General features: G+C 35.0%; 1 protein-coding gene across 3 annotated transcripts in view; it reads right to left on the reverse strand.

Annotated features, from left to right (window-relative positions):
* The window catches only part of LOC103473342 (rhotekin-like), a 45815-nt gene that overhangs the window by 6868 nt on the left and 25850 nt on the right, over positions 1–13097 (reverse strand). For all 3 annotated transcript variants that reach the window (XM_081613418.1, XM_081613417.1, XM_008423500.3), the window contains 2 exons: positions 3818–3916; positions 1511–1598 (listed from right to left, as the gene is read on the reverse strand). In XM_081613418.1, coding sequence (XP_081469544.1) covers positions 1511–1598; positions 3818–3916 — 187 coding nt within the window. The remainder of the gene's footprint in view (positions 1–1510; positions 1599–3817; positions 3917–13097) is intronic.

The raw sequence follows: 13097 nt of genomic DNA on the forward strand, positions 1-13097 counted from the left end.
CTCTACTTCTGCAACTACTTGTAACAGCTTATTTAATGGCAACTATAAAGTATTAAAAAATAAATAAATAAATATATATATATATATATAAATACACACAAATATTAATAAAAAATTACACTCTTGAACTACTGAATACGGTGAATGTGGCTCCTGCATTGCCTTTGGAATGACGTTTGGTTTTTCTTGGCTCTGTGGGTCTTTGTTTTTTCTTGTGGTTGGCAGGAGATTACATTACATTAATTCCATTGTAGTTGATCAACCATTGTATCGTAGGCAGCAAGCAAGTTTGTTTTTTTTGGGGGGTGGGTTTAAGAGGAAAAAAAATGTGGGGGGAAATTTTCTGATGAAATATGAGGAAACGACAAGCTGCCGTTGGTTGATCTCTCTCTACTCGTTTGTTCAACATCGCCGCTTCTGAAACAAATTAGTTCGCATTAACACATCTCACAGATACGCCTTCAATATGCATCACTGGCACCAATCGACCCGTGTTGATTGGTGCCAGTCGCCAATATACAATAGAATAGAATATACTTTATTGATCCTAGATATACTAGATATAAACAAATAAATAAATAACAAGCTGTCACGTGCAATATATTAATCAATAACCTATAAATGAGCTCAAAAAAAAAAAAAGCTTTCAGCCATCTTTGGACTTATGAAAACTGTTCAACCTCGGAATCGACATTAATGTGGAGATTTCAAACTATGTGGAACCATTGATTATATCTGTTGCAGTTGTGCTTTGTGTTTAAAGCCTCAAGTCAAGCAAAAGAGAAACAGAAACGATGCATGCAGAAGGTTAAAGGAAAAAAAGTTTTCTGCTGTATCGCTTTTAATAAATAATTTTCCAATCCAGGAAGAAAATAGAAATAGGGTGTGACTTATTCCCCTTCCACATCCAAATCCAATCATATCCACAGTATTTTGTTTAGATTCCCTCTGTGTGTGTGTGTGTTTTGTTGTTGTTCCTCACTCAGGCTTTGGTTCACTGTCGACTCCCACAACCACAGAAATCCTAAGCATAACAATCTCTTCCAGACATCAGTAATGTTGGACGGTACGTGGAAATTTATACTTTGAAACTTGCATTTTCAGCACATTAGGAGACATTTTTTCTTTAAAGTTTTAAAGTGGGAAATAGAGCGACTCACATTTGGTTAACATGAAAGTAAGTGAAGCCGAGATAGCACCTCATGTTTAGAAATTTGAAGTAAAAAGGTGCACATTGGGAATTAATCTCTTGATATTTTGACATATTTTGCATGAATTGAAAATTCAAAATTTAACATTGGGTATTTAGCCAGGAACTGACTTTCTACCTAAATTTACTGAAAGTGCAAGCAGGGACATTTTTAAACAATCTCCGTTTGGTGTGAGCTGTGTCCGTCCAGCCGTTGCAACAAGTGATTGTGCACGTCAGCTGAGCATCGAGAGGATTTCCTGCGATTTATCCTGAGAGCAGAAGCAAAAGCAGTAGTTTGACTGCTGCAGCCAATCATACCTTTCGCTGTAGTAAGAGGACAGCAACGTTCGTATCTCATGAGACAAATCTGGAATGGCAGGACCTTTTCTCGGAGAGGAGGGCGTTACTGTAAAGGAAGAGGAAGATGGAGATAATGAATCCAACTATCAAACTCAAATCTTTCAAGTTTAACTCGCAGTGCCAGAAAACACTTGAAGGAGATGAGAGACTGGATATGAGGAAGTTTGAGAAAGTTTTTGTTTCGTTTTTTTCCCCTACTTCCCACCCTCTCCTCCTTCCAATCACATTAAAACTCTGAAACATCTCTTAACCACAAACATGTTGCATATATTTTGATCGGTATGAATGACGTTTTTGTCAGCAGGTGTAAGAGATAACGCGGTCGGTCCAGACGACAGCGTCTGACATTCTGTCCCGGGTCATTTATGGGTACTCCTGTTATTCACACAGACTCGTTTGTCCACTTTAAGGTCTGGTTTCTCCCCAACTTGTTGGTGATAAACACTGAACCTTTGTGTTTTGTTTTTTCCGTCTCAATTTCTGGCATGAAAGAACAGGCATGATTGTTGAAGCAGTCATTGTAACATCAATGCGCGTATTGATGTGAAGATTTAAGTCTTCCACAATAAAGTCGTTTTACGGGCAATCTGGTTTTTACAAATTCTGCTCGTCTCTACTTGATCTGTGTAGCCGCACTTGATCTGTGCAGCTACATAGATTTAATATTTCTTACTAATGTGGAAATCTATTCAAAAATCATGTTGTTAAAAAAAATCTAATAAAATCTTAATTCAAAAGGGTTACAAATAGATTAAATATTCATATTCAATATTCAATTTCAGCTGAAATTTCAATACAATTTTGCCATATTAATGTTCAATCATTTTAACAGCTGCTTTCATTTAGTTTGCACCTCAAAAAAAAAAATCCAAACTATATTTAATATTAGCACTGAATTGGAAACAAGAAAAGCTGATAACTAATTCACTGGGTCTTTGAGCCAGAGGCTGGCAAACTAGAGACATATCAATATTTCAAATTAATGTGGAAATAGAAAATTAAGAGGAAAGCGAATATTTGGACTCGCTTGTCAACTGCACAAAACCATAATCTTGGATTGTTGAGTAGGTATGACAAAGCAATAAGTCCAGTGCTTGTTGATTATTATATGAAGAAAAACCTCTTGCTTTGATCCCAGTGTGTCAAATAGAAAAGCCTGTAAAGTAGTTGATTTATGACTTTTACATCTTGAAGAATTATAATTACTTTTTAAGCTTTCTGAATGAACTGAGTTGATTTTACAAAAACAACATTTTCTCTCTCTGACATTAAAACCAGGCGTTTTGGTGAAGGAGGGGGACCGGTGTACTTGAATAATTAAATCGGCATAATGCGGAAAAACATTATGTGGAAATATAGAAGCAACATCAGCCAGGAAGTTAAAGCTTGAGCACAGGTAAGGCTTTCATTGTGGATGCCCCTTATATCACCAAATTAATTACGTGTTTTATCCACAAAAAAGTCAATGTCTTGGAGCGGCCATCACTAAGCTCAGCTCTATCAGAACTGCTGCATTTATACTGAGATTACGTCAGACAGCGTTTGAGTCATTTTAATTTAATTCATGTCTGAAGGAAAATGGTAGTGCAAAGTTTCATTTCGGGTATCAGTAAAAGGGGCAGACAAAAACTGTACCACACACAAAAATGTTTTAAAACCATGCACCCTTTTCTTTCAACTGCACAATTTTGTGTGATGTTTTCATACATAAAAATAGAAAATGCAGTGAAATATGTGGCTGTGGCAGAAGAGTTAACTTCTAGAGGTATGAATACTTTCGAAATGCACTGTAAATGTTGACATTTTCTTTGTCAGACAAGACGTTTGAGGGCGATGGCAGCGACTGCCGTTTCAGCTCGTCTCCATAACAGTAATGTAAATAATTGTGCAGCCGTAAAACACACACACACACGCACACACACACACACACACACACACACACACACACACACACACGCACGCACGCGCAAAAAAAAACAACTCCAGTGTTGTCAATTTAATGTGTTGGCTCAAATCAAGGATGCATTTCATGGCATCTTTTCAAGTCTTGTTTTCTGTACTGGCATCCAATCAGAGGAAAGTCTCAAACAAAAGAACGAAGCAAGAGGAAATTAACTAAATTGAAAAAGAATGTATTAACTAATCATTTTTGAAAGAGGTGGAAAAATAAAATCACCTCCAAGAAAAACCCCTGAAATCAGACGCGGTGCGTCATCTCAGAAATGCTTGAATGCAGCGTCGCCGCTATGCTTTTGGAGACGTTACCCATTTCGTGAAACAGAGATCCCTGCTTGGCCGTTTTGGGTTTCCTGGACCTCGGTGCCTCAATCTTCATCACCTCATCGCAACACCGTTTCCACTGACCTGAAACAGCCCAAGTCGGCGATTACGCATGTCGTAATGCAAAGACGTATTCTTTAACAGCTTTTCGTAATTATTCAATCATAATTATGTGGGCTTTATTCGTCGCTGTGCCAGAGTCTAGTCAAGTTCAGATTTTTGTTATACCTGCTGTACCACATGTCAGTCAGGAGGCCCAGAGGGTGAAAACAAACACACATACACACACTCACACACACGCATACATGTATACCATACCAACAGGGACTATCAGTTAGTCCTGCCAACAGGGGACTTCTGTTTCTAGTTTGTTGAAAATTTGAAACTCATAATACAATTTACTTTAAAGCTCTATTACCATATATATAATTGAATATTTGACTTTTAATCATTTTTAAAGAAATTGCCAAGAGGGCACCTAGATTTCTGAGCGATGTTTACCTTACAAAGAGGGGACCTTTACATATTGCATTAGAACTGACTACCACTTTTGACTTAAAGAGGATTTACTTACTACAATGAATTACTTTAACTATTTTAATACATTTATGATTTAACTGGGTTATGTTGTATAATTAATTATTTTTAATGCAAATATTACCCATAAAAGTAAAATAATGACCGTCATGGAAAATGAATAATTTTTGAATACCATTTAATGATGCATGAATAAATAAGGTCTGCAGTATCAACAACAAATATATATATTTAATATGAGTTTTGTCTCTTAAGGTCCTCTCGATTTCCAATACAAAGTAAAGGTCCCCACTTAGTCTGTATAAAACGACAGGGGTCTGCTGTTGGCTGGTGAAGAACGACACAGGTCCCTTCTTAATAAAGTAGGGATGGAAAGACATAAATATGTGTATATTTTTAATTCCAGCCCATGTCAAAGGCATTTCAAGAAAAAAAGGTCCCAACTTGGTCTGTACAGAACGACACAGGTCCCCTGTTGGCTGATGAAGAACGACACAGTTCCCCTCTTGGATGGGATGGAGCGACAGACACACTCCAGAATGGGGGAAAAAGAAGAAATTAACTGAATTATTTTAAGACAAAAACATATGTAAGCTGAATTAAAACAACTTAAGGTGAACTATGTCAGTTGACAAACTACAGATCCCAACATTTGTTAGACATGGAGCAACATACACACTCCAGATAAAGAAGAAATTACCTTTTATCAAATATCTTTACTTCTGAACTTCTTAATATAGTAGGGATGGACAAACAGACAGAAATAAATTAATAAATGAGTGTATATTTTTTTAGTTCCAGAACATGTCAAAGGCATTACAGGAAAAATTAAGGTCGCCACTTTGTCTGTACAGAACGACACAGGTCCACTGTTGGCTGTGAAGAACGACACAGTTTCCCTCTTGAATGGGATGGAGCGACATACACACTCCAGGATGGGGGAAAAAGAATTAACTGAATTATTTTTAAGTCATAAAATATGTAAGCTGAATCAGCTTTAAAAGTTATTTACAGAGCACAGTTTTTATAGACAAATTTAAAACAGCCCAGGTCAAACCTATTAGAAAAGAAAAGGTCCCACTTGGTCTGTATAGAACGACAGAAGTCCCTCTTGGATAGGATGGAATGACATACACACTCCAGGATGGGTGGAAATAAAGAAGAAATTAACTGATTTTGTTCTTTTTTTAAGACAAAAACATATGCACGCTGAATCAGCTTTAAAAAGTTATTTACAGAGCACATTTTTTATAGACAAATTTAAAACAGCCCATGTCAAACCTATTATAAATAAAAGGTCCCCACTTGGTCTTATAGAATGACACAAGTCCCTCTTGGATAGGATGGAGCGACATACACACTCCAGGATAAATAAGAAAATGGCCTATTATCAAACATGTTACTTCTGAACTTCTTAATGAAGTAGGAATGGTCAGACAGAAATAAATAGATAAATATCTATGTGTATATTTTTTAATTCCAGATGGAACGACATACACACTCCTGGATGGGGGATAAAGAAGAAATTAACTGAATTATTTTTTAAGTCAAATAAATATGTAAGCTGAATCAGCTTTAAAAAGTTATTTACAGAGCACATTTTTTTATAGACAAATTTAAAACAGCCCATGTCAAACCTATTAGAAAATAAAAGGTCCCCACTTGGTCTGTATAGAACGACAGAAGTCCCCTCTTGGATAGGATGGAACGACATACACACTCCAGGATGAGTGGATAAAGAAGAAATTAACTGAATTATTTTTTAAGACAAAAATATGTAAGCTGAATCAAAACAGCTTTAGGTGAATTATTTCAGTTGATATAACCTACAGATCAAAACATTGTCAGAAGTGTTTCCTCATCATGAATAGGTTCAATGGTATATAAACTGACATTCCAATAGTGAAAGGATCTGCAGCACAAAGTGATCAGCATAACGAGTAAAAAGTTATTTACAGAGCACATTTTTAAAGACAAATTTAAAACAGCCCATGTCAAACCTATTAGAAAAGAAAAGGTCCCACTTGGTCTGTATAGAACGACAGAAGTCCCTCTTGGATAGGATGGAATGACATACATACTCCAGGATGGGTGGAAAAAGAAGAAATTAACTGATTTTTTTCTTTTTTTAAGACAAAAACATATGCAAGCTGAATCAGCTTAAAAGTTATTTACACAGCACATTTTTATAGACAAATTTAAAACTGCCCATGTCAAACCTATTATAAAATAAAAGGTCCCCACTTGGTCTGTATAGAATGACACAAGTCCCCTCTTGGATAGGATGGAGCGACATACACACTCCAGGATAAATAAGAAAATGGCCTATTATCAAACATGTTTACTTCTGAACTTCTTAATGAAGTAGGAATGGTCAGACAGAAATAAATAGATAAATATCTATGTGTATATTTTTTAATTCCAGATGGAACGACATACACACTCCTGGATGGGGGATAAAGAAGAAATTAACTGAATTATTTTTTAAGTCAAATAAATATGTAAGCTGAATCAGCTTTAAAAAGTTATTTACAGAGCACATTTTTTATAGACAAATTTAAAACAGCCCATGTCAAACCTATTAGAAAATAAAAGGTCCCACTTGGTCTGTATAGAACGACAGATGTCCCTCTTGGATAGGATGGAACGACATACACACTCCTGGATGGGGGATAAAGAAGAAATTAACTGAACTATTTTTAAGTCAAATAAATATGTAAGCTGAATCAGCTTTAAAAGTTATTTACAGAGCACATTTTTTATAGACAAATTTAAAACAGCCCATGTCAAACCTATTAGAAAATAAAGGTCCCCACTTGGTCTGTATAGAACGACAGAAGTCCCCTCTTGGATAGGATGGAGCGACATACACACTCCAGGATGGGTGGAAAAAAGAAGAAATTAACTGATTTTTTCCCATTTTTTTAAGACAAAAACATGTAAGCTGAATCGGCTTAAAAAAGTTATTTACACAGCACATTTTTATAGACAAATTTAAAACAGCCTATGTCAAACCTATTATAAAATAAAAAGGTCCCCACTTGGTCTGTATAGAATGACACAAGTCCCTTCTTGGATAGTGACATACACACTCCAGGATAGGTAGATACAGCAGAAATTACCATAACTGATCATTTTAAGGCAGTTTAAAACTGCCTGTAATATAGCAGAAAAAAATTAAGCTTAATTAAAATATATGGCGTTATTTACCAACACATTTAAATCTGTTCTGACAAGAACTGTGATTAAAAAACATTTAAAAAAACCATAAAGTTGTTTTTGTTTTTCCTTCCGACAATTATCCATTTCTATATCGGCTATGTAACAATATATGTTTGTTTTCTTTTTCCAAAAGGAGAAAAGATATGAAGCAAAAAAGAAAAGAAGCTTTTACAGCAGTAACTTTAAAAAGACTTCTGTTTGTGGATGAGGAATGAACACTACAAAGTATGTGTTCATACTTTCTAGTGTAAACTTACATAATCTACAATCAGGCAAAGATTCATCGGACATTTGTAAAATTTAATATATTTGGTCTCAAACTTCATCTACTATGTTGAAATTGTCAAAAAATTACTTTGATAAATTGTCGAGTTATTAGACCCTTTTGTTAATTGTAAGTACTTTGAGTAACTAATTGGAAAGAACTCCACCACTTTGTCCGAAACTGGATTTATTTATATACAAATCAAACTCATAACCCTCAGGCATTTTAGAACTTAATAAATCAACTAGGCTCCAGAAAACTAAAAGATTCCCTTAGAAGTGGTTCAGGAGGATGGCTAATATGTCTTGATATTAACAAGGTTTTGGACAAGCTGCAAACTGACTTTGGAGATATATTTTCTGGTAGGTTTGTCTATCCTTAATGGTATTAATCTTATTTAGAAAGGACAGTAGCTATTAAGAATCAAATTGAAGTTCCATGCCAATGAGTTCCTCAAATCTTCAATTAAACTCTTACATTTCAGAAAATTTACTTCATAAGGATAAGGAAGGTTATCAATAGGGAAGGTTATGGGTTACAGTAATCTGTAAAATGAAGTCTGAATAAAAGATTGAATACAATGTGAAATGAACCAGGCTGTTCAAGTTTTTTCCACGTATTGTGAACAGGATTTTTGCCCATCTAAATGGCAAATCTATTATTAAGACACTCCCAAGTATCTATCTGCGGATCCTCTATCACCTATCAACTAGATACTAGAGGAGCAATAGTTTATTGAAATGAATAAACTTAAGTTATTCCTTTCAGAAAACGGAGTAGTGCATTGATAACATTTACATTTTGTTTTGGGCCTACAGATTTGTCTATTGTAAAAACATAATATTTGGGATTTACTGTGGATGAATATTTGACATTGGAAGAAGGAGTAAAAGTCCAATCGGACTCAGCTGGAAGAGAGCTAGCTTCAGTTATAAATACAGTCAAATATTAACACAGTCAGGGTCTTCTGAGAGACTGCTCTGCATCCCCAGAACTAGAATTAGACGATGAGAAGCAGCTTTCAGCTTCTATGCACTACAAATTTGGATCAAGCTTCCAAAAAACTGCTGAAACTGCTGAAACACTACCTTCCTTTAAATCTAGACTAAAATCCCAGCTGGTTAGAGTTGCTTTTGAAATGTAATCGGTTAAGAATTTAACAATGGCACTTGAATTAATATAATGATTTATTATGTAAAGCACTTTGAAATGTCTTGTTGCTGAAATGTGCTGAAATAAAATAAATTGATTGATTGATCAAATGATATAGGTGTATACTGAGTTGTAGAGGTCTTGTGTTTGCCCAGTATTGGATTACGGTGTCGGAGTTACTGTCAACAACCTCCCAGTGAAAAAGTTCAGTGTAGAGCCCTGCGATATTTTTTATATGTGCATAGAAATACTCCATAAAATGGCATTATATGGAGATATGGGTTTATCACGTGAAGTTAGATATCTGCAATATCTAACCATTTTGCAGATGTGGTTAGATTGTGGAATACGTTCGTTAAAATACCAGATCATAGATTAACAAAGCACATTTCCTTTCGGATTCACAATGGTATTCTTGGGCCAGACATATGGAGAAGATATTTGAGACTTTCCGTACATATAGGATTAAGATAAGATGTAATATTGAATAGCTTAAAGGTTGTTTGTTATTGCCAGCCCAAACTAAGCCCTCTTAAATCTCACAAACTGACTATTGGCTAGCTCTCCAGTTAATGGGTCGGGAAAGTCTCTAGTTACTAGGGCTTTTACTCCATGGATAATCTAGAGAACATTCTATTTAAGCTGGTGGCGGAGGACTCGTCTAGTCTCTAACTGCCTACAATCCAAAAGTTATCACCCTTTCCAATTATTAGAACAATTAACCCAGTACTCACACTGTTACTTAATTCCAATAATCACTCTGTTAATGGCAGCTCACTCCCTTGTAATAACGAGCACTTGGGTACACGGATCTGTCCTTACAGGTGTGCGGAGCCTTTAGCCGCTCTTGGATTCCAGGGCGTGTACTCAATCAATCAATCAAATGTTATTTGTATGGCACATTTCATCAGCAAGGCATTTCAAAGTGCTTTACATAATTAAAATAAAAACAGCATGTGACACTGAATAAACAGTGTCCTCTGCTGTTGATCTTTCAGCATCATGTTAGCTCTACTCCGACATCAGGAACAGAGAACACTTTGCTTCCCCTTCTTCAATTTGTATATCTTTTGTTTAGATGTGTGTGTATGTGGATGGTATACGTGACAACTCAACCGTCCACATGGGTGGTTCTTATGTGACCTCTTAGCTTTGGAAAACACTAACCCACTTTCACTCTCCTGTCTACATCAGCTCCTCCTCGAACATCTGTTACTCTTCTTCTTTTTAATGTTTTACTCTGCTTCTCAACAGTCAGCATGTCTCACAAAAGCCTCTTTTATTTAACCAATACTGTTATCTGATTTATATTCCAATATCAAAATGTACATTTGATTACTAAAAACCATTCCACTTAAATAGACACTGCCTGATTACTCAGACCCATAACATGTCAACCAAAATCAGAACACATGAAATACTTGTCAGACGAAATCAATTACATGTCACATAAATTGGGATATATGATTAAGACTTTCTATATTTAACTGTCTTTACTTCTGATAACACTACTCCTACAATAAATCATGTTTTCAATCAAGAGAAATCAAAATTACAATATGACTCCTTCCTCTCAGGCTCTTGTTATCTATTCTGCTTTTCCCTAACCTTTCACCTTCCATTTACATCCAACACAACATCAATGAGCTTTAGTTACACATTTTACACCATCTCAAGTTCAAATGTCAAAATCAGATTTAAAACCTTTTAGTTTCTCTCTTTGATTCAACATTCATATATAATATTATAACCATAATACCTAAACCCACTCTCGTTAGTTACTCAGCTACTCAACTAGTTACTCTCATTATAATCTTAATGTGAGTTTTACAGATGATGTTCTAAAAAGAAAACAAGAATACTCTGTTATTCTAATATTTAATACCAAAACTACAGTTACTTGTTTTACTTGCAAGTATTTCCACCAGAGTAAGTTTAAGTGTAAGTATTCTTATGAACGACCCAATATTAATATAAGTATTTTACTTTGGTCTTATCAAATTACTCAAATGTTTAGATTTTATTCTTTAAACCTATAATCCTTTGACACAAGGATTAGTCTGAACTATCTTATACTTTTGCAGGCTGGAAGTTCACTCCTCTTTCTCAGGAAACCTGCCCTTCCTGTTTCATGAAACTCTCTATGATTTTTTATGATCAGATAGAAAAAATAAGAATTAAAGCAAAGTTTGCAGGACACAATAACAACACACACAACCAGGTTCATTGTATTATAGTTTGACTACTGTTGGTCTTGATGTCACCTGTGTAATTAATTTCAGAGATAACTTTATTTATTGTCTCTATTAAACTAAAACCTCCAGCATGGGGAAGTAGAAGGATCTCAACTTTTCTCGACAGGTTTTATTTGAAGTTAGTGGGCAGTTGATATCTTACATAAACATAAAATAACGTACTTATATTTTACTAGAAGATGCCTATATGGTTCTTGAACCATATGCATCACGGAACCTGTCTATAAAACGACGGTCCATGTGCGCCCAGTTCAGATCTGCACTTGGCTTTGGAGACAAATACCAGAGGAAGGCCAAAGATGTCTTTGTGTGATTTGGGGAAAGTGGAAGTGAAGTCCACTTTTTGTTTTACCGTTTTTTGTACTTGAGGTTGAGAAATTATTTATTTACTAAAATACTTTATATTAAAGGGCGGGGATAAAATTTATATTTACGTATTTTATGTTTCAGTTAGCACACAATTTATTTTGAAGGCCTGGCACCTTAGAAGCTTTTTGTTTAAAGAAATGTATGTCTGTCTGTCTGTTTATGTTTTCTTGTGTCTTGTAAGCCTTTGTGGGCTGAGAACCTGTTAAAGGGTAAATGCCACTTATCTGTCTGTCTACAATATCAGACACTGTACTTTATCTCACCCAAGTACTGTAGGTCATAATAACATTTTCTAATATGTATGCTAATACTTTGCTCTCTTTGTCACTCTTTCTGGTATTAAAGCCGGTTTAGTTCTTTTCTTGTTTTGTAAGATTGCAAGTGATGCTTTATTGTGATGATTCAGTAATTCTGCCATGTTCTCAGAAAAATGTCGTCTAATAACAAATGTTTACATTACGTTAAGATGAAGCTCTTGATATAACATTGCATTGGTCCTCTTTCTATGTTTAAAGAAATACATTGCATTTTTAGTTTACCATGCCAGAAACAGTCACTCTGTGGTCACATAGACCGTATGCACAATTATTAGGCAAGTTTTAGTTTTGAACCATGTCATTATTTCTATGGATATTTTAAACTACAAGCTGTATAAACTTTAATCTTTATTTAACGGAACAAATCAGCTGATGTGTATTTGTTTAATGAGGGAGGAAGTTGCCTATAAAGATCAACACCCAATATGAAGGTGTGCAAATTATTAGGCAGCTTCTTTTCCTCAGGCAAAAGGGGCCAAAAATATTTAAGTGACTGAGAAAGGTCCAAAACTGTAAAAAGTTATCCAGAGAGATGCAGCACTGTTGAAATTAGTAAAATATTGGAGCGTGATCACAGAACCATCACATGTTTTGCTGCAAATATGAACATGATCACAAGAAACATGTTGGAAAAAAAAAGCTTTGCTCCAGCCTGAAATGTTCATATGTTAGGGGGAAAACTAGAACAAACACGTTGGTAAAACTTATTGTAACCCTGTACTAAATAAAAATAAGTATCGTAACAATAGCACAAGTTTGTTTCTTTAATCAAGTAACAAGTTTGTTTCTTTAATCAAGTATGCTTCACATAATCCAACAAGATGAATTTACCAACATTTAGAAACTAAACAATCTTTCCTGTTGGCATTATCCAGCAAATAAGATGCAAAAAGATTTGTAGCTATCAGGTCCAGTAAACGGGAGGACTGTTGCCTCCCTGCTGACCAGAATACTTGTTATTGATTATCAGTTATGTAAATGTGGACATGATGGTGAAGAACCAAGTATTATATTTTCAGATTATAAACAATTTAACAAAACAAGGCATTTCACACTAATGTTTAGTTTTCACTGTACTTAATGTTTTATACAAAATAAGCAGTATTTTCTTTCAAGTTGTTTTAATTAAGTTTGTGTTTGAAAATATG

This window comes from Poecilia reticulata, chromosome 12 (assembly GCF_904066995.2).
Source record: "Poecilia reticulata chromosome 12, P_reticulata-male-v2, whole genome shotgun sequence".
NCBI lineage: Eukaryota > Metazoa > Chordata > Actinopteri > Cyprinodontiformes > Poeciliidae > Poecilia > Poecilia reticulata.